We start from the raw sequence: 25,972 nt of genomic DNA on the forward strand, positions 1-25,972 counted from the left end.
ATAGCTATACACATATTGTTATGCTAGGCACCTGACCCAATCACATATAACAGTTCCCTCAAATTGTCAAGATTTTTATCTTCCTTGTAAGCTGCTCTGCCCAATAACATTCTTTCAATGACCAATTCTTAACTGAATCTCCTTAGTTTTCCAAACCTCTTGCCGGTTTAGTTTATACTGTCCTTTCAGTTTTCTAATTATTTCATTTATACACATCTTATTTTTCCAAATAAGACCACACATTACTTAATCTTACTGAACATCTCCATCAAAGCTCTTGGGCGACCAGGTATACTGTCAATGAGCAGTAATATTTTGAAAGGAATCTTTCTTTTCTGAGCAGTAGGTCTCTAAGAGTGGGCTTACAATACTCAGTAAACCATGTTGTAAACAGATGTGCTGTCATCCAGGCTTTGTTGTTCCATTTATAGAGCACAGGTAGAGTAGATTTAGCATAATTCTGAAAGGACCTAGGATTTTTGGAATGGTAAATAAATGAGCACCGGCTTCAGTTTCAAGTCACCAGCTTTATTAGCCCCTAACAAGAAAGTGAGCCTTGTCCTTTGAAGCTTTGCATCCAAGCATTGACTTCTCTCTCTAGCTATGAAAATCCTATATGGCATCTTCTTCCAATACAAGGCTATTTCATCTATACTGAAACTCTGTTGATTAGTGTAGCTACCTTCATTAATTATCTTAGATCTGGATAACTTGCTGCAGCTTCTACAACAAAACTTGCTGCTTCACCTTGAACTTTGATGTTTCTTTCCTTAAATCTCATAAACCAACCTACTAGCTGCAAACTTTTCTGTAGCTTTCTCACCTTTCTCAGCCTTCATAGCATTAAAGAGAGTTAGGGCCTTGCTCTGGATTAGACTGGCTTAAGGGAATGATGTGGCTGGTTTGATGTTCTACTCATAACTTTCTCCCTATTGGCAATAAGGTTATTTCACCTTGTTACCATTCATGTGTTCGTTCGTTCGTTCATTCATTCATTTGTCTAATCGTTCGTTCGTTCATTCGTTCATTCATTCATTCATGTCTTTAAATTTCCCTCATGAATTTTTACCTTGCATTTACAACTTGGCTAACTGTTGGGTAAAAGAGGCCAAGCTTTCAGCCTATCTCAGCTTTCAACATGCCTTCCTCATCATGTCTAGCTTTTGATTTAAAGTGAGAGATGTTCAACTCTTCCTTTCACTTGAATACTTATAGGGTTATTAATTGGCTTAATTTCAGTATTTTTGTGTCTCAGGGAATAGGGAGCCCTGAAATGAGGGTGAGAGACAGGGGACCGGCCCATTGGTGGAGGAGTCAGCACACATTTATTCAGTTTGCCATCTTAAATGGGCATGCTTTGTGGAGCCCCAAAACAATTACAATAGTAACATCAAAGGTCACTGATCACAGAATAAATATAACAATGAAAAGTCTGAAATACTGCCAAAAATTACCAAAATAAAACACAAGAGACATTCCAAATGCTGTTAGAAAATGGCACTGATAGACTTGCTTGACACAGGGTTGCTACAAACGAATTTGTAAAAAATGCAGTATCTGCGAAGGGCAATAAAGCAAAGCACAACAAAACAAAGTATCCCTGTATTATTAATATATAAAACAATTTACATCAAGAAGTGGGATAAAAGATGCTAACCTAAGTAGTTTTGAAAATGAGCGGTGTCTCATAAAACTAAGGGCAAAAGGAACTGCACAGAAGTACTGTACTCTAATCGATAAAATTGTTTCCCATAGGGATACAGGATAACACTTCTGATAATGCTATACATGTGTACTTAGATGGAACAATTAAATAAATGGGTAGCAGAAAGCAGAAGTCATCAGATTTCTCACTGAAATGGGAAATTTATAGATAAGTAGGAAGAAGAAGCTTAAATGTGGTAATGTATTATAGTTGAAGATAACAGTACAAAGTTATGTTTAGCTTAATACAGACAAGATGATCATATACAGAAATAGATGTGTATGTGTATATATATATACATGCATGTATATTACATACATATATATGCATGTAATATATATAACTACACATACACACACACACACACACACAATGTATGTTAGTATACACACACAAATCTTTTTCCTCAGAGAGGGCCTAGAATCAACAACACCCAGTATCAATAAGCACCCAAGCATCCAGGTCTTGGTTTCTATTCTCCAATAAAAAGGACCAAGGCTTTTAGAGAAATGTCTATTTTAAGGCTGGGCAGGAAAAATACATGATGAGACTGAAGCATCTTGTAGTACCATAAAGCAAGAGAGTGCTTAAAAAAAAAATGAACAAACAAAAACCCCCTCACACTGATGGGAGTATATCAAAGGAGCAAAGGAACAAACTTAAAGAGATCCCAATAGCCAAATAAGGAAAAATATGAGCAATAAAGTAGTATTAGATTACAACCCAAAGTATAAAGTATCCCTGAGTCCACACCTAGATAAATGACTGAATAAGTAAAAACAAATGAGGTGAATTTTATCTTAATTAGGTTGTTTAAAAAAAAAAAAGTCATGATCTAGTCATTGAACTAGTTATTTTTCCAAGAGAAATTGATACATATGTCCATACCCAAATCATATATGAATAGGCACATTTATTTGTACTAACTAAAATTTAGAAACAAGCTAAATATTTTTCAACAGGCTAATGGTAAAGTGTGGCACACCCATACAATGCAATACAACTCAGTAAAGAAGGGAATGAACGACTGATAGACCCAACATGGATTAACCACAAAATAATCATGCCAAGTGAAAGAAGACAGTCACCCACCCCTCAAAATAAGAGTACATTCTATGCGATTCTATTTATATAGAACTCTAGGAAATGTAAACTAATCTACGGTGAGCATACAAGAGGTTGCCTGGCAGGCAATGGGGATAAAGAAGAGTAGGAGGAAGGGATTACCATCGGTCACCAATATTATAACATCAGAAATTTTATCTTACCCGAGACACAGCAAGTAATTTAAAAAATGTTTGCTAAATGAAGACTTATCACAGCTATACCATGTTTATTGAATAAAGGTACATAAGACTTTCCCCGAAATAGCTTTAAAGCCTCATCTCCCTTTACCAAATCTAAGGCAATTATTCTCCCCCAAAATTATATACCTTATGCTTTTAATACATAATCTCCCATCTCCGAAAATGTAGTTCAAAGTTCATCTATTTCAAAGTGCCACATCATTACTTCCAATTCCTCTGATCTCCCCCCCCCATTAAAATTGTGTTTGTACTGCATTTTTACTACTTATACAATGTAATACATTCCTTTTCCACTTACAGGAATTTTCATGCACGTCTTATATATATACAGCAGTGCTATGCAAGAGCACTGCAATGATGGAAATGTTCTCTGTCTAGATTATCCAATGCATCAGACACTAGCCACATACATGTACTTGAGATGTGGTACTATAAATGAGCAACTTAATTTTTAATTCTATTTAATTCAAATTTATTTAAACTTAAATAGCCACATATGGCTAATGGTTACCATATCCAACAGCACAGATCTAGAGTGTAAGCTCCTCAAAATCAACATATACAGACTCTATTCCCCTTGGCATTTTCACAATGCCCTGCAGAAAGCAGGCATTTAGTTAGTATCTGTGGTTGGGTCTCCAAACTATTCAAAAACCTCTAACAAAACAAAATATAAGCAAAATATTTTCAAATAACATTTTAAGTAATAGTTACAAATATTACAAATCTATGAAAAACATCTAGTCTCAGTAGTTCTAGTAATAAAAGACTTACCAAAACATCTTTTACATACTAAATCAAGTATTTCCCGAAATCGATTTGTCATTGGTGGTAAAGGTTTCAGATCAATTTTCCTGAAATCTTCTGGGCAATCATTTTTTGAATGGCCATCCTTTTTGCAGATGCTGCATACTATTGTTGGTGGCTATACAAAGGTAAAAAACAATCTAATAATCTAATGAACTATTGAGGGACTTCATCATCACTTAGAAAATAAGTCCCAAAAGAATCTTTTATATACCTCAGTTCTGATAACCTGGGCTTTTCAGGAGGTTAAAAAAATTAAAATATGTTAATAGAACTAGAAAGTTAATAGAAATGTGTTTTGAGCCAACCATTTTTTTTTACTTTTTTCCCCACTAACACAGTATTATTAAGGATTAGATCTACCTGAAGATGTAAGATACAGGAAATATCAGGAGATGCAAAAGGTATAAATTAATTCAAACAGTCTGATCAGCTCCCAAGATGAAATACATACATTACATTTTAATCCACTAAGTTCTTTAATGAAGTAAATTTTAAGGAAATTTCAAAAGGCATCTTTCATTTCACTCCAAACATTTTCTATCTTTAGAATCAACCAATTACAGAACCCTCACTGACTAGTTGGTTCAATTTATTACATTAGCATGGTACTCAAGAAACTAAACTCTAGGGCTGAACTCTCAAACTAAATTAGCTTCATACAAGGAGAAACTCTTATGCAATAGCCACAAACTTAACTTCAAGCCCTATACCACCATTTTAAATGTATTCCAATGGACTACCAGACAGCTAAAACAGACCTTTATCCCAACTAGTTGGAAAAAAATACATTGCTAAGGAAGAGCACTACTCTTTTCTTTGTGGTAAAATGCTTAGATCCTAGAGTTACATTCTTCCTCCAGGGTTGGCCTGAACATTTACCTAGCTGAACTCTGATGCAAATTACATACAGAAGCCTCTATTTAAGGGAATGCTGTGTTATGGGTGAGCTAACAGTACTGTAGGGGTTTCTATCATCTTACAAAGGTCTCTTTTTTTTAAAGTGACATTTACAAGCAATTCTAGAAAAATATTACAGGTAATTAGAAAAAGTTTAAATAGTTATCCTAAGTTAGCTTTCAGGGGAAAAAAGTATAAAGTACAAGAAATGTAAACTGCAGTTATATAATAAGGGGCTTTTCTAAAAATCTGCCACTTATTTCATCCTTTAAATAGTCCATTTGCCCTAAATACTGCAACCTAAACAAAATATGACAGATGTGTCCTTAAGAAAGAATGAAGAACACAGCTTAAAATTAAGGTCAAGAATTTTAAGTCTTGTAATTTTTGAGGAAACAATAAAGCTTGAAGACTTTCAAGATTAAAAAAAAAAATTCTACTTGGTTTACACATGATCTATATAACCATTTTTTCACCCTGGGTGCTGATAATATTTCAAATATTTATACTGTACTTGACGCAATATGACTTAGCTAAAAATTTCTTTTATTAACAAAGTTGTTACTGCTTATTTTCTGTTCACTGGGTATTTTATTTCCTATAATTTATCAAGTTAAAGTTTAGACTAGCCTACTTCAAAAGTAGAAAAGTTGAGACTTCTGTAATTTATAAGGGATAAGCCAAAATCCAAAGAGAAGTTCAATGGCAGAGGCCAAATCTGGATTCCTTATTCTTTTGGTTCTTGATCTTAGTTTTCATTCAAGTATCCTTATTAAGTTTATACATACCCTACCTTGACACACCAAATAAAAACTTTAAAACAGAATACTATTAGAGTTTACAGACCTTGTAATTCTCCTTTGTGGAAGAAAAAATAGATATTTGTATAAAAAACAGGCAAAATTTAAACTATAAGCTGCCTTTGCCAAACTGATTTTCATAAAATATCTGATGAATCCTTCCATATATGAGAAAGTAAAGCAAGTTAATTAGTAATAGATAACTAAAACTCCTTGATTTTTTTAAATATATTATTTAAAGGCAACTATAGGCAAAAATACAAAAAGAAAGAAAAATATACATCAAAATGTCATTCTAAAACAATAGTCTACCATCATAGAAGCTATTTTTATACTTCTGAATCTAAAAAAACTATAAATACAAAGTCATACAACAAACACAAAATCTTACAGATTGTTTACAAACTGTATCCTACCTTGCCAGAGGTCAAAATAAATTTATCAAACACATAATATAAATCCTGGGTAGGGTGGCTATCATCATCATTAAGGTCAGAAGCATCTTCTGCAGCTTTGCAGTTGCAAGAGGTAGAAGATGTGTCAGGGCACACAACCTGATGTGAACACTTTCTTTCTAAATCTGACCTGCAGTCTGTACCAGCAGATTCACCTGGGTCAGGGGATTTATAATCAGTGCAATTACACTGGCTGGGCTCCTTTTTAAAACAAGTTTTTGAAGGTGATAAGTCATCTTGTTTGTTAACTGATTTTGGATCTAATTCAGTGCCTTCACTGGTAGAAAGAGATGAAGATTCCTGTCTACGTTCAGCCAAATCCAGTTCTTTTACCAACAAATTGTGATCTTCAGTAATACACCTCTGTGATACACATTCCTTTTCATCATATTTATCAGGCTGAACTCTTCCTGCATGTATTTTTTCTGGGCTTTCCCGAAGTAAGTTGCAACAATTGGATGCCGTATTGTCAGACTTCACTGGTTTCTTATTGCTTATTTTCCCCTTCTCTTTTTTCATGGAATCCACTGTAGATTTATTTCCACCCTTCCTCTGAGGACAGGCAAAATACCGATAAGCTGCCCTGAATCTCTCCACAACATATTCATAAACAAGCTGGCTGTTTAAGCTCCGTGCAACATTCCTCTTGACTGAAAATGGATCTGGTAAAAAAGGAAACAGTCAATAGCTAGGTATCTACTAACAGACTACATTTCCAAGCTTACATAAACACATCTTAACCACTAGATTGTCAACAACGTACATGTTCCCAAAGTTTTTCTAACCTAGGTCCCAGCAAGAGTTCCTGCAAACTACATAGGGGAAATACAACAGCAACATCTTTTTCTTTGTGTCATAAAATAAAAAGCCAAAAGTAAAAAAGAGAAAAGAATACTAATAAGGTAACTGATGAGAGGATGGCTGAGGAGGCCAACTCAGTAATTAACAAAGTTTCAATGATGAAATTGCTAGAAAAAGCTATGCCAATATGCCTCCCTATATTACCACTGAATGAAATTTTTTGACCTCCAGGACCCATTAATAATTTTCACCTCTTGTCATTGTATATTCTTTAGTTATATGCTCCCTGCAATTTAAACAAATAGAAAATAGCCTAAAATTATCAAAGTTTCAAGTTAAACAAAATACTGCTTTTAAGATTTAACTTTAGTAAGATCAGAAAATTAAAGAGAAATAGAAAAGAAGAAATAGAAGGACCTAAGAAAGTGAAAATTAAACCAAAATTTAAATTTTGATCCAGTCTAAAATGGCTTTGCTGAAAAGGCTTCATCAACTGCATTCTCATTATTAAGAACATATGAGAGACTTCTGAAAATGTTTATGGGTTTTTGGATTTAATAAGCCTTAAATACAAATATTTCACAGGAAAAAAGAATAGTGCCACCCAAAAGACAATATTTTCTCCACTACTGAAGATCATTAAGTAAAAGGATTAGTAGACCAGGCTTTTCAGATTGTTAAGGTTGGGACATCTGTTACTTTCTGCTGTTACTACATCTAGACTCTTTTCCCCTTATAAAAGAAAAGGGAAAAAAAAAGAGAGAAATTACAATGGTTGCAGGCTTCAGAGTTTGTTTCTTTACTATACTAACAGTACAAGATGTAAGTACATGTTTGAGTGTATGAGAATATTTGTGGATCCAACTCACAGCAGAGAAGGTCAGCAGAGGACTGAGAGAAGAAAAGAATATGTAGCTTCAACAGACTAAAATGATCAACAGAAATTCAATTTCCTATCGTCAAAAAAGTGAGTGAAACACTATGTAATTTAAATATTTTATTAAGAATTTAGAAGTCATTCTATTAGTATCTCTAAAGATCTTAATGTTCTTGGGATATGATGTGAAACCTTGTTTGTCAATATCAACTGTACTTTTTCTTCAGCTTAGCCAGCCACATTTTCATTACCTTTAACTTTAGAAGGCAATGAAAAACTAGATTTAATTCAATTTTAAGCAAAATTTTGACAATTTATTCAAAATATCTTATTTGTATAACTATTCACTTTCTGTTCTTTAACATAATTAAAAATAATAATGAAAGCATGGAAATAAGCTAATAACTCCAACCAACATACTAACAGATTGAAAAGTTTTAAATAAATATTATTTCTATAAACTATCATGGACTTGATAAAGAATTTCTCTAAAATAAAATTCAATGACAACCTAGTGGCGTATATAGTGCTACAAAGCCAAGGGATAAAATTTATAACATTGTATTAGTAATAGATAATGAGTGGCATACAAAAAAAATATTCCCCAAATGAAATACATTATCTCACCTTCAATGGCTATTCTCCTTTTAGGCCAGTTTTTGTTTTCTCGTGTTAAAACATCTTGTATCCGTACACATATGACATATTCCTCCAAAGCAAAATCCAGTGTATAAAATTTTAGCAGCTCTAACCATAACTGTCCCAGGGATACCTGATTTGGTGTTTCCAATGTTAAAGGAGACTGGAAAAGAAAAAATACTTTTCATTAAAGCTTCACCACTACAGAATCACTGAATTTTCAGTTTAAAAAGACCTTCGAGATCACCTTTACAAAACTGAAGCATAACAGAGCAACTTGCCAAAATGTATTTTGTGGCACAGCTGGGGAACAGAGTCTGTTACTGACTCCTAGAATTTGTTCTTTCCACTAAACGAGTGACTCTCAACCTTGGCTGCGCATCAGAATCACAGTGGGAACATTAAAATACACTAATAATACCTGAGTTCCACAATACTTCTTGTCTCCTATACACACCCTTCCCAAGATTCTGATTTAATTCATCTAGGCTACAGACTGGGCATTGAGATTTTAAAGCTCCCTAGGTGATTCCCATGTGCAGCCAAGTTTGCAAACCACTGCGTTAACAACTACTACAGCTCCTAACTGCAGTAATTACTTTTAAAATTTAAGTATATGTCCTGGGCCTTCAAAAGTTAATTTCTTCATTCCGCAAATGTTTATTTAGAACCTACTATGTCCCTGGCACTTTGCTAGGTATATAAAAATAATGAAAGCTCATACTGATACATAATGTTCATCATGCATCACTCACTCTTCTAAGGTGCTGTACATATAGTAACTATTAATTCTAACATATCTGTGTAGTAGACACTATAGGGCAAGGATATGACTCAGGACCTCTGGCTACTGGGTCCATGTTGCTAAACACTTCCTACTTCACAGACTACTAGGAGAGAAGAGACAACTCAACAAATACGGTAAAAGCTATGTGGCGAAATGGACCTCTAAATCCAGGGATCCTAAAAGAAGATGTAAAACCTGAATTCTAAAGGAATTGGCTAGATGAAGACTAGCTAAAAGTGAACATTAAGGAGCATAAAGGCATGAAACAGTTATTCATTCACTCAATTCTACAACTATTCACTGAATGCCTACTATGTGCCAGGTACTTGGGATATAACCATGGAGGGCGGGGAGGGACAAAGATCCTTCCTTGCCTTAGTGGAGCTTACTTTCTAGGGGAAGAAAACAATGAACAACAAACTTAATAATTAAGTTATAGTAAGTTGGAAAAAATGCCATGGAAATAAGAAAATGTTGATTACATTTAGTAAAGGGGATGGGAGTATGGAAGTAGAAGAAGGTTCCATTGTTAAACAGAGTGGTCAGAATAGGTCTTGTTAAGTAGGTATGATGTGAAGGAGGAGGAAAAGTGTTCTAGGAATAGGGAACAAATAGAGCAAACACTCAATAAAGTAGGAGTATAACTAGCTTTAAAGAGAAAACCAAGAAAGCTAGTATAGTAGAGAGAGGGGAATAAGAGAAAAGGAGAACAAAGAGCTAGACGGTAAGACCACCTTGGCCTTTATTCTAAATTAAATGAGTAACTAAAGTATTTTGAGTGTGGGGAGGCATGATCTGACTTAAGTTTTAAAAGAACCATCTTGATTGGAGTATTGAGAATAGACTATAAGGAGCAAGGACAGATGCAGGGAAACTTATTAGGAGGCTATGATAATAATCCAGGCCAGAGTGGATGGTGGCTAGAACTAGGATGGTAACAGCAGAGGTGGTCAAATTCTGGATGTATTTTGAGGTTGAGATGATTCGTTTTCCTGACAGATTTTGTATGGTGCATGAAATACAGAAGTAAAGGATGACTCCAAGGTTTTTGTCTAAGCAACTGAAAGGACAGCATGGAATCAACTGAGATGGGAAAACTTCATGTGGAGCAAGGGGAAGCCCAGTAGCTCGGTTTTAGACACATTAAGTTTAATACATCTATCAGACATCAAAGTAGAAACTAACTAGGCAGTTAGAGATAGAGTTCAGAGGAGAGGTTTGGATGACTATTTAAATTTTGGAGTCATCCTCATACAGATGGTACTTAACACGGAATTGGGTGAGATCACCAAGGAAGTATAAACAGAAAAAAGTTATCAAGGAGTAAGTCCTGGAGCACTCCAACATTAAGAGACTAGAGAGGAAAAGAGGAACCAGCAAAGAAATAATTGGCCATGGGTGTGGCATCCTGAAGGCTAAATTAAGAAGTTTTTCAGAGAAGTAAATTGTCAACTGGCAAACATTGCTGATAAGTCAAAAAAGATAAAAATTGCAAAATGACCACTGGATTTAGCAATGTGGAGGACAGTGACATTGATGATACAAATTCTGGAAGACTGATGGGGGTCAAAGCCTGATTAGAGTGAATTAAAAGAAACAAATTGGAAACAATGAATATAGACAATTCTTTCAAGAAATTTTACGGTGAAAGGAAACAAAGGAATAGCTGGGAAGGGGTGTCAAGATTTTTCTTTAAAATGGGAGAAATAATAGCATGTTTGACTTAGTGGAGAATGAAAAATTGGTAACTGGAGGGAAAGAATTGCTACAGCAATCTTCTAGAAAAGACAAGAGGGGACTGAATGCACAAGTGCAGAAAATGACTTCAGATTACAAGGGAAGTCCTTTATGAAAACAGGCAGTAAGATAGAGTATGTGAGGGCAGATAGTGGTAAATGGTGGTAGGATTGTGCAGAAGTTCTCTTTTGATTGCTTCAGTTTACTAAGTGAGGTAATAAGCAAGATCATTAACTGACAATACTGATGGTTTGAGGAGAGGGTAGCTGGTAGTCTAGACAAGTGGGAGAATTGAATGGACTAGAAGATATGTGCAGGGAACTACAGCAATGATTTCAGTGATGTTCACATTTCTGTAATACATCTATTTCAGAAGACTACATACTTTTGGAGGACATAATCCATGCATATTTCATCTTTGATTCTCTAGCACTCAGGATAATGCCTGGCACATAGCTAGCTGGTCCTTAGTAAGTGACCGTTTTATTAAATGATTAAATAAGCAAGCCACACCCTAAAGAAGCACAGTGTCTATTTTTCCACCAATCTGGCAACATAATTCCTATTATGTTAAAGTTTTGTTCACAGCCCAACTCCTGAAGGAAATTTTTCTTGTCTGAATGAAAAAGATATAAGATTACCTTGGCATGATTCAAACAATGCAAGTCTTCCAAAATGAGATATAAATTCATAATCTCGGTACTAAAAAACTAAACCAGATCAACCCCTCACTTTACAGATGAGGAAAATGAGGCCAAGAGGTTTACTCAAGGTCAGTCAATCTACTATTCAAATAGCTTCAATCGAAGGCATCACAGATTCTACAGATAGAAAAGCCAAAAACAAAAACAAAAACAAGCTTACTTTGCCATGTTTTTCCTTCATGGCATTACTTTGGTTGTCTGTTTCTCTCTTCTTGGTATCATCTTTTGGTTGGTCTGCCTTAGCTTTGTTTTCCTCAGCAATTGAGTTTTTCTCAGTTGCACTACTTGAATTATATTCCCACTTCACAAACTTCTCTTCTACTATGCCCTTCAGCTGAAAGCCATCCATTCTTTTTGGGTCAAAGCCTTCAATCTATATAAAAAGGCATTCCAAATTGGTAGTGGAAAATTTATTCAAAAAAAAAAAAAAAAAGATGGACAAACAGACAAACCAGAATTCCAGCTTAAATGTTTGAACAGAAGACTCTGCAAGAGCAAACTACATATACACATGCATGTACATGTATGTTACAAACTCATGCTTACCCAACTTCCAAGTAAGCAAGGAAGAAGAGGGGGTTTTCTTTGTTGTAGAAAAAATATCACCATTAAAGCAAAACAGTAAGAAGGAATTCCACCATCAGTCTGGGAGTCAATATGGCACAACTGCAAAATCAAAGGGAAAAAAGTACCACCTTTAGCTTTCTTTAATTTTCTTTGTTCTCCTCACAATAGAAGAGGCTTGTTTTTTCCTACCACCATCTTTGTAAATGTTCAATGAGAAACATAAGGAATAACCTAAAATCTCACCACCCTGAAATAACTATTAATATACTGATTACCATTTTTCTATTCATTCTTTATTGCACATAAACATAAGCATACATTTTCGATAAATGAAATCATTATTATACATACTGTCTGTATATTTTATCTTGCTCTACTTCTACATCAATGTTAATATTCTATCTACTCTCCCATGCCTTATTTTATGCTCAAATAACAATATACAAATATACATGCATTTCTATTTCTATTTTCTATTTAGATACTGGGAGAATTTTATTTTTGTCACTGTTTTACCAAAATTGTTTATTACAGACATCTCTCTGTATACTATTCTTTTCCTTTAACAATACACCAAGAAAGTTCCTCTAAGTCAATTAGTACAGATCAAACAAATTCTTTTAAATGGTTAATTAGTCTATGATCTGGATGGTTATTCAATAGTTTCCCCACCTAAGACATTCATACTTTATTCCAGTTTTGCCACTATAAACAATACTGTATTTATCTTTATATATATTTCCTACATATTGGTGCTTATTTGTGCGAGCTATATTCCCAAAAATGTGTTTGCTGGATTTAAAAATATGTGTATATTTGAGTTCTAATAAATAAAATTTCTTTTGGCTTTCTTATCCAAAATCACTATAAAAATAGCTCTTTTCACCAGTAACATCATACACATGCTTTCCAACACACCAGTATTATCACTTCTAAAAAACTGTCAATGGGATGGGTAAGATGTAATACCTAATAGTTACTTCAATTTATATTTCTCTGATGTTAAGAGGTTATGCAATTTTTCATATGTTTACTAATCATTTGGATTTGCTCTTTTCTGAACTGCTTATTAAATCTTTTTGCCAGTTTTTCTATTTTTAATTACTTATCAATTTGCATGATTTCTTTTCACATTATAGACAACAACCATTTATATCTGACATATGCATTTGAAATACGTTATTTTTCCCAATCTGTTTTTCTTTTGACATTATTTATGATACCTTTTATAATATTAAATGTACTAGCATCTATATAGTCAAATATGCTTATCTTGCACAGCGTGTTTTCTATCATGATAGAAAGGTTTCCCCAAATCATAGGTTACATATACTTTCTCTTAAATTTTCTTCTAAAATTTTTGTTTTTCATGTAAGTAGAATTTATTTTGTATTTACTGTTTTAAAGTTATTTTCTTCAAGACATACAGTTGTGACAGCACCACTTACTAAATTAAGTAAACCACTGTTTCATCTCTGAAATGAAATATTTGATATTTTCATACATTAAAATCTCATCTACACATTTGAAATTAAAATAAAGCAATTTTACATCTTAGGGATAATATCCTTCTATTCAAGAACTTGGTATCTTTGCATTTTCCGAAAATTTAGGAGTTGTGATCAATTACTTCCCCTCAACTCTCATATCTAGTATCTCTGCAAGTTCTACCTCCAAAACATATCCCAAATCCGTCTCCTTTGCTTCATATTCACTCTAACCTAGCACAGATCATTATCATCTCTGACTGATCTACCACAGCAGCCTGTGATGTCTACTATTCCTAGCACAGACTCCCTATTTCTACTCTTTATACCAAAAAGATCTTTTCAAAGCATAAATCACATCAAGACATCCACTGCTTTTAAAACCCTTCTTATGCCTCATTATGATTAAAATCCAAATTCTTTACCATAGGAATTGTCTGTCTAACCTCATCTTCTCCAACTTTCCCTCTTATTCACTTCATTCCAGCCACTCTTGCCTTTCTTTCTCATCCTCAGGTAGTCTGCTTTGTACTAGTTATTCCTTGGGTGCTACTCCCTCAGACTTTCAAGTGGCTGGTCTGAGTTAAAATATCACTTCCTCAAAGAGACTTTCCCTGACCATACAATGCAATATCACTTTTTTATCCCATCATCTCATTTTCATGGCACTGAACTCTACCACATACTGTATTATTTATATATACATTTACTCTGATTCTACCACAAGCATGTAAGCTTCATGACAGAAGGACTCTGTGTGTCTTGTTAGATGTTTCCAGCACCTAGAACAGTGTCTGGCACATAAGAAGTATTTAATAAATGTTTGCTGAATGAATCCATTTGTTCAGATTCTTCACCTTTCAATAACATAATTTTCTTCCTGTGCTTTTCTTATTAAATGTATTCTTTAGTATTTTATAATTTGTGTCACTGTCATGAAGGTAATATTTTACTCTGTTGCTATTCTATTGGGTTATTTTCATGACAGAGAAAAGATACTGGTTTTTGCACATTTATAGTGTATTTAGTCATCTTACAAACTCTCTTATTAATCCTAGTAGTCTTTACTAGGGTTTTCCAGGCGTACAATCATGTAATTAGCAAAGAAAAAGTTTTATTATTTTTTCAATATTTGCATTCACTATTTCATTTTCCTTTTCTTACTGCATTTTTTAAAATCTCTAAATCAATGTACAGTATCACTGGTGAACATCTCTGTAATAGCCTTAATTTTAACATATGGCTTGAGCAATTCACTGTTTAATTTGTCTTCCATTATTGTTTCATTTTTTGTAAATAGTTTTTATTATTTACCTTCATTTCTAGTTTACGTAAGAGTTATTCTTAGGAAGAATATGTCTTTTTGGCATCTATGATGTTTTTCTCAATTTATTGAGAAATTATTCAATTTATTCAAATTATTGTGATACTAAATTATGTTAACAGATTTCCTAATATTCAACCATTCTTAAAGTCCTGAAATAAATCCTACATTGTCATGGCATGTTACAATTTGATACAATGATATATTCCATCTGCTTATATTTTATTTAGACATTTTCTTCAACAAAAGTAAGATCGGTCTACAGTTGTATTTTTTTATTATTATATTTATTTTTCTTTGGATAAGAGCTAGCATAATCACTAATAATCACATAGCTTAGTAAATTTAAGAATACAATTAAAAATTGGAGGATTACACTTATAAAAAGAGCTTGAAATATTCACTATAATAAATTCTCATTTATCCCGAGTATTAAGGCAAGGGGTATGTTGCCTGATGAGTTAAGTCAAGTTAACCGAAAACCTCTCTACAACTATAACAAACTATTCTAAACTATTTCATGCATTTTGTTACCACTATCAGACATCTCACAGAGGAATAACATTGAGGCAGTTTAAGAGAGAGCTCTTAAAACACAAGGATCTCACAAGCAAGATATGAAAAACAACCTAAATGTCCATAAACAGGCAAATGGATAAAGAAAATAGATATAAATAAAATGGAATGTTATTCAGCCTTTAAAAAGAAGGAAATTCTGCCATTTCCAACAACTTGGATGGACCTACAGGACATTATGCTAAGTAAAATAAGCCAGACACAGAAAAACAAATACTATATGATTTCACTTATGTGAAGAATCTAAAATAGTCAAACTCATAGAAGGAGAGACTAGAATGGTGGTTACCAGACGCTGGGGGAGAGGAAAATGGAGAGATGTTGGTCAAGTGGTACAAAATTTCAGTTATACAAGATAAGTAATTTTTGGTGATCTAACACATAGCATGGTGACTACAGGTAACAGGTAACTACATGGTACTAAATATCTGAAATTTAGTAAGAGGACAGATTCCAAGTGCTCTCCCAATACACACAGAACAGGTAACTATGTGAGGTAAGATATGCTAATTAGCTTGATTGGTGATTATTTCACAATGTATACATACATCAAATCAAGTTGTACATCTTAAATAGATAAAATAAAACATAAAAATAAAATAAAAACTCAGGGCTCTTTTTTATTTGCCAAATACTGCTAAACTTAATTCTTATGTTAAGCACAAAAAATGGCTGAGTCAGGAAACTTGACTATAATGGACTTTATCAGAATTTTGACACCAGAGGAAAGACACTTTACTAGAAAACTATTACCTAGCTAGAATCCTAAGAATATAACTATAAGAGAGAAGTCAACAGGAATTTCATGATATCAGTTATAAGAATAAATTATATTCATATTCTAGAATTTTTCTGAACCCTCAAATCATGGGAAATCAGTGCTTTGTTACATAATGCGCAATGTGGCTTAAAACTTAAGAAAAACAAAGTTATTTTAAAAAAATCTTTGAAAGGAAAAACACACCAGGAATTATCTCTAGGTTTCTCACAATAAACTCAGAAAATGAAAACTGTGGAAAAAAGCTCTTTGCAACAAATGCAGGTACCAAAAATGAGACACAGTGTTCTGTTGAAAACACAAAGGCATCACTCTGCAACCAACTTGGTAACATGTTTACATGTTAGCATCCTTCCTTCACTGACTGGTAATTTCAGAACCAGTATTTGAGTAATCTTTTGAGCAATCTTTTCTGTCTAAGAGCCATGTTAGGAAACAAAGTTTCTAGGCCATAATTTTTTCCCAAATGAAAGCAACTTTTCTGAGTTATCATTTATACTCTTCTACCACAGTCTACTTAGAAGAATACTGACACTATTTTTATGACCACTAAAAACACAGGGCATAATTGGAGGTACTATCCCAGAAGGAGCCGTTTATTCCTTCATCCCTTCTGACACCACTCACCTTCCTGGAGTTGACATACTGAGTTTCCTGAGTGATAGGCCTCATCTATCAGTTTCATACCACACTTGGAGAAACCTTGATTACTAAAGTTGTTGCACCAGTTCCTGTTTCTGTTGACTTACTGCTGTTTAAATAATCTCAGTTGCCAATTAAAACATTTTTTTGTAGCATTTTAGAATTCAAAGTATATTCTCATCCATTATCTCATATCACTTTCTAAATGATCTCCCCAGACGGAAAAACTGAGCCTCAGACAGGTGAAGTGCCTTGCTCAAAATCACATAAATACTTAGTACAAAAACCAGAATTGAAGTTGGTTTATTTCATTTTATAGCCACTAAATTTCTTCCATATGCCAGCATTGTACTAAGTGGAATATAATCAAATAAGAAGATGTACACACCCTCCATCAGCCTGGTTTACAGCTCCCAGTCATTTCCAAGAATTAAAAATTTCCTTTCTGAAGAAACTAGACCATGTCTTTAACAAATATTAAATGCCTACTATGTGTGGCATAGTAAAATAAGCAGACTGGGACAAGCACTGACTGAACAAATATAACATATTAAAATCCCTGTTTTCCCAGAGTTTACAATTCATGGAAGAAAAGAGATCACAAACAAATAAATGTAAGTAAAGCAGGTGGTAGTAAGTGCCATGAAGAAATAAAGCAGGGCAAAGGCAGGGACAGCAACTAAGACAATGCTATTTTATATATAGTATTCTAGGAAACTCTGGTAAGGTGAAATTTGAGGAGAAACTTGAAAAATGAAGAGTGAGCATTGTGGATATGTACGGTAAGAATATTCTACATGAAGGGGACAGCAAACACAGTGGCCTTGAATATGAAGAAGCCCCAACCTTAGGTTTTCTGACTATTCCTTACTTTTCAAGCTGTTTCATATTCTGCCAGCTGGTTCTGCTCCAATCATATCAACAATCCTCTAATCAGAGTCCAAGTAAAAAATTCCAGAAAGAATCCTCTGTTTCTGCTCTCAATTTATCATTCCACCATTAATCCATCTTCTTTGTATAATAAGACTGAGAATCTACTCATCATTGGTCTAACAAGTAATGGACGCTATACTGATAGGATAAGAATACAAACAAAAAAGCTAAAATCTCCTATAGTCATTTGGATTGATACTGGCAATTATTTTACCACTGCTCACTATTTCCATACCAAAGAAATGAGCACAGAGTGAACCAAAGCCTGTAAGAATATAAATTAATTCTAATATAGGAAACTTAAATAACTAATCCTTAGCAGTTGCCCCATCAGAAACCGCTGCATATTATCAACACAATAATGTTCTAAGATAGAGACTAGGGAAAAAATATGCTAACAAAAGAACTTAACTTGCATAACCGTATCTTACAACTTTACAAATTTAACTTATAAAATATGAGTGAAAACTTAAGCCTCATATATTAAGATGTGAAAGAGAATGCTTCTATACTATAAATGGAGAATAAGTATGATCATTAAAAATTCTAAAATTCAATAACTCTATATGTTTATGACATTTTATTTTCATGTCTATAATTGGAACCTACCACACCACTTTCTGTCTAGCACAAATGAGTATTCTGTCCCCATATATTATGATTTATGTTACATGGTAATCCAAGAAAAAGCCCGAGTTATCTTAAAGATTAGGTACTTTTTTCTTCTATTCCACTTACCTTAGCCCAATAGCGAAAGGCTAACACCAAGGGAGTAAAGACAGGTTCTGTTCTGCCAAGAGCAGCAAGTAAATCAGTAGTGAGGCATGCCATATCATTTCCTGCACTCACTCTACAAAGCAAACCACTGTGAATGAGAAAGAAACAAATTTTATTGCATAAATATCTTAAAGACTAGAATATTTCAAACCCTGTGGCTATTATTTCCAATCACTGTATTTTACTATCTAAGAAGTCACAATAAATACAAATGCTTTAATAACTTACAGCTAAGTGAAAATTATATATTTTTATCACTAGAGTTCCATATATGTTAAAAATGTTTTAAATATTCATTTGTACTTCAGAAATAAATTTCAACCTCATTTAATATTTAAGTTCATGAGAAATTAATTTCAAGAGCAACATTATGATTCACCAAAATGTGACTTATGTAAGAGAAAAGACTGATTTCACCCATGTTAAGTAGAGCAATATACCTCCCTAGTTCATTCTTTTTGCTTTGCACACAACAAAAACAAAAAATGAAATACTCAACTGACTAGCTACTTCTTGACTCTAAATTTTTCCCACCTAAGCTTTTGTGATTTTATTGATATACTACTTTCAGATTAGAGTTTAGAAAGGATTTACATATTAACCTACACGTAATGTTTATATGTAAGTGAATAAAGGAGCCACCTTAAATGGGGTGACAGACAGTAGAGATATTTCAGTGGCAGAGAGAATGTATCGAGGTTGCCACAGAGAGGTAATCTGACACAACATGATAGGAAAAAAACTGAAGTCAGAATACCTAAAATCCAATTCTAATTTCACCCTAAATGATGTGAATTTAGATAAAATGCTTAATGCCTCCAGGTCTCAATTTCCTAATTTAGAAAATAAAGAAGGTGAATTAGATCTCCACAGATCCTTCTATCTTTGAATAAGAAAATACAGTAATCTTAAAATATAAGAAATACAGGTCAATAAACAATAAAAGAACACTATTATTACTGTATTGTTTCCATGTCTCTTCCATTGATCGCAAATAGGATTATCTGTTTCCTTTTCTAAAGGCACTTTGCTCTCTCAGACATGTGACTGGAAAGCCAGTATTAGTCTTCAATGACTTATTCAGTTTCAGTAAACTTAAAGCTAGATTCTAATAGACTGTGAGCTCCTTTGACAAGAGAGGTTATTTCTTACTTATGTTTGTATCCCTATACCAAAGCAGTACCTAACATACAGTAAACGCTCAATACTGTGGGTGAATGAACTTGGGGGAAAAAAATGAAGTTTTGCATTTGAGTGTTTTATTTTCAACTGTTAATTCTTCTTCTTCACATGCTTTTGTTAGGCTTGCTATTCTAAATAAACAGAAATTAGCTTAGTCATATTAATCCAAGGAAGAATGTAAAACAAAAACTTTCTCTCTTGAAAATGGTCACTGAATATATGGTTATTTTTATTTTAAATAATACTTAATTTTTCTTCACTGTTACCAACCTTTTCCGATCTTTGCACACCACAACAGGAACTTTAGCATGAAAATCAGATTCCACATCTACATATAACACTAACAAGGAAAAAAATAAAACAAGTAAGCTAATGTTGAAATCTCTCAAATGTTTACTGTATGGTAAACATAAAGTAACAGTTTTCTTCAAAAAAAAAACTCACATTGCTTCTGTGGGATAATCCACTTTCTCATTTGAGCATCAACCCAACAGAACCTCTTACTTCTTGTGGTGTCATCTGCTATATATCACAAACCACAGTAAAAGTCCCAAAATATTGTCTAAAAATTATAATCACCTTCAGAACAGAGGTTTTAACATCTCTGAAAGTCCGAATATTACCAAGTAAGTACCTAACCTAGTCAGTTATTAAACCTTCATAGCTACAGCAAGCAGGGGACAGCATTTACTTCTGAGGGTTATATCCATTGGAGTTATGAAATGAGACTAACAATGCTCTGACAGCTTAGTTCTTTTAAGTCATCCATGCAAGTAAAGGCTAACTCTGCTGGCCCCATTTTCTGTTAATATATGAAGAGTTTGCCCACCCAATCAAAGCTCCTAAGGAAGGGCTAATAGTGAAGCACAATTCCACTCTGAAGTCTTTTGCTACATCTCCAAGATAGGCCCCATGCCATCCATGTCAAAGCTAAATAAAAATAGATGGATTAACTTTATTTCATTTGAAGTTAGAAGAAAATCTCTTAGTAGTAATTGTTGAAATTATTAATTTATTCAAAAATTATGTGCTGAAAACTACATGTTGGGAATTGCATTATATATGGTAGATGTGACAATAAATCAGACAGAAGAGCCCAGTTAGGGATTTAGAAAACAAATATGTCAACAAACAAATCTTGTAGATTATAGGATAAAGGTCTTTAAAAAGTACAATGAGGCATAAAGAGGGGAATAATCAATTTTATAATCAGATTGAATTTTGTAAACCTATGTTATGTGATTTAAGATGATCTATTCATGTATGTTAGTGGAAAAGACATATTTAAAATGTTTTTGCTAAGTTGATACTGTTCAGTGAGTCTAAAGAGATAAAAGCTCTGTATCTACCTCTTTAATATGCTTTAGAGTATTTGTGACATTAGAGAGAAGTATTTTTAAGAAATTATTAAAATCCCTTTATAGGATAAACTGGACCAAATTAATCCCTTAAAAACTAAATTTCCAGGAAAATGGCCAATAAGAATCTGATAAATAGTGGGAAGCTGATGAGGCAGACAGAGAGAGAAAAAAATGTTTAGAACTGACATTATAGCCAATGAAAGGGTGGGGCTAACATCAATAAACTGTATCTTCTAAGCCAAACTGCAATTGTTTTTACCACATATTTCTGACTCACAAAATTTAAGATGACAATAGTAATAGTAATAATCTCAGCAGCAGAAATTTAATGTTACTATATACCAGCACTTTTCTAAATAAACTATGGCTTAACCTACTTCATCCTCACAACTTTCTCATCAAAAAGCTACTGTATTATTTCTATTTTATAGGTAGGAAAACTGAACATTAACACTTAAATAATTTGTCAAAGGACACACAACCAGTAAGTGGTAAAATTAAAATTTCAGCCTAGAAAGTCTGGCTCCAGATCCTGAGCTCATAACCATTTACTTTGTAACAAAAGGAATAAATAAATAAAAATATAATATTCTAGATTGTTACCATATGACCTAAGGTTTGGTTTGAGACAACTGTTATTTTTTATTTTTAATTTTGTAAGTATTTCTACCTATGTGAATGACTTCTTACATCAAAATCAATCCAGACAGATAAGACACATAGGAAAAACTAGGTAGGATTTGGCTGATCTAATGTAATACAAGTGGTTAATTGTTTTAAGTGGAAAAAAATACCAATACATGCACATTTTTTTCCCATCTCTCCCTAAATATTCCTTCATCAATGACCACCTAATGATTGTAGCTTTTCTGTCTTCTTTTACACAAGAAATGCCAATAATACTCAAAGCTAACATTTTTAAATTACCCAACAGTTTTTTACATACCAATTTTAAATATGATAATTTTGACCTAATGACATGTAAACTTTCTAGTGTATCTATTAAGCAAATATATGTATATGTGTGTATATATATATACATACACATATACCCATATGTAACATAATGACTCAAATATGCTAGTTTTAGTTTAACTTGGTTAGCCATATATAACACAATGCATGTACCTTAAAAGAATTTCCTCTAGACAAATTTAAAAAACTCACCACTTTTTTTAAAAATCCCAAGCACTTGTATCAGAAGATCTGGATGACTCATCTAAAAAAGTTTCAAATTAAATCCATATGTTAATTTCAAAGTTCAAGTTGTAGAACTTCAAAGAGAAATCAATTTCATTAAACATTTAAATAAAATCATGCTCTATGCTTTAAAATAATGAAAATAGAGTGTTTTATTTTTACATTAACTTGTTCATGGAAGTAAAATCTAATCAATCAGGTAGTATTATTCCAGAAAAACTCCTAGAATTAGTGTAAATCTAATCAATCAGGTAGTATTATTCCAGAAAAACTCCTAAAATTAGTGAGTACTTACTATGAAAAGATTCTGGAATTTCACAAGCAAAACAAATACGAAGGAAATTAGTTTACCAAATGATTGTTGAAGAAAAGTTGCTGAGATCAGAAATTTAAGGGATATTGACAACTGGCAGTATGGCTTAGATTAAATACTACTTTAAATAAGCTTGTCAAAATGCTTAAGTTATAATTTGTACTTGGCTGCTATTTAAAAGTATTTAATAATTGTAATGACTGCATCAAAATAAAAATGAAAACATCAAATTTTCACTCAAGTCAAACTTCCTTGAACATAAACTAGTCAAAAATTTAAAACACATAAAATGTCAGCTGATGATTTTAAATGTTTTATGCGAATAAATAAGCAATGTTAGCAGTGTTAAACAATATTGGTACTTTTGCTAATGGTACTTAGCTGATACCTATTAAAAGCACCCATTATGTACCAGGCTCTATATAAAATACCTGATATGTATTACTTCATTTAATATAAAAGTTATCTCTACTAAAAATTAGGGAAGGTCAAGCAATTGCTCATTGCAGCTGAGATCTGAACACAGATAAATGATTTCAAAGTTCTTTCCACTTTCTATACTGTTAAGCATAAGCAATAACTGTTCAACATGCTCAAATAAAAGCATCTTTTTTTTTACTGCCTTCCTCTGCCTCCTTTTCCTCCTGTCCCTTATTTCTTTTATCCCAACTATATCTAACACCTACTAGTCGTTTCCAAAAGCACTGTTTAATTATAATGTGACATTCTAAAAGCCAGAGTTTTTAAAAAGATAAATAAATAAATACCAGTACTAGTAAGAACCACACAGGAAAGGTTCTTTTCTAATTACTTACCTTGGGAGGGAATTTTATATCTATATTAACATCACTACTTTTCAGAGCAAACTTAGTCAGAGATGAGCCATACAACCTAAGTGAACACTCTGGAAATAAAGGAAAAATATCAAAGCATGAAATAGCATGCAAATATGGGAACTTTAAAAAATAGTAATAGGAAGTTTCCATATATTTCAATTCTATACCTTCCAATTCTAGTACAACAATTACAGAAGAATGACATCCTTCTAACTGATCTACAAAATAATAAAATATGTTTCTCAGATATAGGGTTCAGGAACAGAGAAAGAAGAAATTACTCATAAAAGCTCAGTATTTTAGTAACAGTTTATTTAGGAAAGACTAGAATATTCAGTCATTTATTATGTAACATTTAGAATTTGGTATTTAATATTAAATTAATATTCAGCATTTAATATGTAACAGTAAATAATATACTAACCTAGCTAAAGCTACCGTCACACATTTATTTTTAGATACTTATGCAAGATAGAGCATTTTAAATGAGGAAGTCAGTGACAATGCTCTTAAAAAATGCAAAGTGAAACCTAGCCAATTGTCACTGCAAATCTAAAACCAAAAAAACTGGCTTTCAAGAGTTTACAGAACAAAATAAATAGCAACAAGAACATACTACCTACACATCTTTCTCAAACTATCAATTATGTTATTTCAAAATCATAAGATGGCAAATTTTAAAAGGAGCTCACCAGAAGGCAAGTTGAAAAATAACACGATTGAGACTGATCAGGCAGGTTCAGTTTCTTAGAAAGTGTTAAGTTCATACTCAGTAGTATATGTAAAAATCTACTTCCAAGTTCACAAAATGTCTGAAAATCGTCCAACTCATTGAAATCATAAGTTTCATTTGTACTATAATAGTGAATTATTTCTATATAAATAATTAAATTAGCATTCAAGGTATTTCAGATAGAAAACCACATTACTACAGAATTAAGAGAAATAAAATGCTTTCATTTCCATTTTTAAATTTCAACTTTACATACTCTTAAAATCTCACAATAGCTCCATATGAAACTATAATTTATCAACTGTTCAAAGTCTTTCTGGTGGTAAGAAATAAGTCTTATTTAATATACATTTACTTAAATTCAATACTGATGCAAAAAATGCTATGGCTAAGCAAATAATCTATACACAAGTGTCTGTAATAAACCTGTGCAGATTCCCCTTGGACCAAAAACATAAGCTTTCTGTAAAAAAAGCAGTCAAAAAGAGATAATTGTCAATTTTATCTCTAATGTCCTTACCTAAAAGAAATAAAGTTTTCCCCACTATGGGGCAAAAGGAATTTTATTCAGTGACTGGTTGGAATGTATATAGTGAAAATAACATAACTAAAATGCCCCTTCATAACTCGATACTGAAAATTAATATAAAATATAATAGTTGACCACTAAGAAATTATACTGTATCTGACATTTCTTTAATCTTTTTTCTTATGCCATAATTCTCCATTTTCCTCTTCTGAAATATTTCCTAAAAAAAGTCATTTATAAAACAATTAAATTCACCTACTTTAAAGATACAAAAAAAATGAGAAAGAAAACATTAAGAAATTTATCCTGAGTTCAAGAAGAAGCAAAAGGAAGAATTGTATCACTTTAAAAAAATAATTATAAAATATATTTTTGTACCTGGTAAAAATGTTGTTATAACCTTTGACATTTCCTCCACAATTTCCTGACGGACTCTGAGGTCATCATCTGTTATTCCTTGTTCTTTTGCTAATTCAATAACAGCAACACTTAAGGCAGCCAAGTGGGCAGGGGAAGGAGGCGGCAGAGAACGAAGCTCACTTTCTTCCTGTTTTTCCTATTAGTGAAATGTTTAACAACAACATAAAAAAAGATTTCTATTTTAATGTTCTTATATTTAGTAGAAAAGGGTAGAAATATATTAACTGAACAAAAATGTGCAAGATCCACAACAGCTAGGTATTTAGGTAAACAAGAGACAGAGATTCTTGCCTTTGCGAAGCAGGACTGAATGTTTGAGAGGTAAACTTGTTCTACTTTAATGTCTGCATAAATTCTGATGTTGAATCAGAGTCAAAATACCTACCGTAAGTACAACACTAAGCTGACAATTTAGTTGCAGAAAAGAGAGATTTTAGATGTAGCAGAACATCTTGAATCATCTCTGGTCAGCACATACCCAATCAGAATAAATGGTCACAGGAAAACATCCATTTGATAGGGACTATCACCATATTTGATAAACTGCCTAACATTCTCTCTGTTATCTTACCCAACACTAGGCAAAATGTTCAAAAACCCTCTCTTTCACCAAAAGCTTGTAAGCCAATTTAAACTAAGGAGCTAAAGAGGAGCTCTATTACATATACACAATGACTTTAAAATTAACTTACATTGTGATTTCTTTTAAAAAACTATTAACTGCAAAACCTACATAAAATATAGGAAAATGAAAAGATGAAGAAAATCACCCACTATCTTACATGCTATTTCATC

General features: G+C 32.8%; 1 protein-coding gene across 10 annotated transcripts in view; it reads right to left on the reverse strand.

Moving 5' to 3' along the window:
* TUT4 (terminal uridylyl transferase 4) overlaps positions 1–25,972 on the reverse strand; it is a 163,072-nt gene that overhangs the window by 35,864 nt on the left and 101,236 nt on the right. For 9 of the 10 annotated variants that reach the window (XM_073233930.1, XM_073233929.1, XM_073233933.1 and 6 more), the window contains exons 5-14: positions 25,136–25,313; positions 23,475–23,563; positions 22,314–22,365; positions 20,056–20,125; positions 18,565–18,691; positions 12,066–12,185; positions 11,680–11,892; positions 8,280–8,454; positions 5,936–6,636; positions 3,787–3,937 (exon numbers count right to left, since the gene is read on the reverse strand). In XM_073233930.1, coding sequence (XP_073090031.1) covers positions 3,787–3,937; positions 5,936–6,636; positions 8,280–8,454; positions 11,680–11,892; positions 12,066–12,185; positions 18,565–18,691; positions 20,056–20,125; positions 22,314–22,365; positions 23,475–23,563; positions 25,136–25,313 — 1,876 coding nt within the window. The remainder of the gene's footprint in view (positions 1–3,786; positions 3,938–5,935; positions 6,637–8,279; positions 8,455–11,679; positions 11,893–12,065; positions 12,186–18,564; positions 18,692–20,055; positions 20,126–22,313; positions 22,366–23,474; positions 23,564–25,135; positions 25,314–25,972) is intronic. The other variant, XM_073233936.1, reaches the window with a different exon arrangement.

Source organism: Manis javanica, chromosome 4, assembly GCF_040802235.1.
Source record: "Manis javanica isolate MJ-LG chromosome 4, MJ_LKY, whole genome shotgun sequence".
In the NCBI taxonomy this organism is placed as follows: Eukaryota; Metazoa; Chordata; class Mammalia; order Pholidota; family Manidae; genus Manis; species Manis javanica.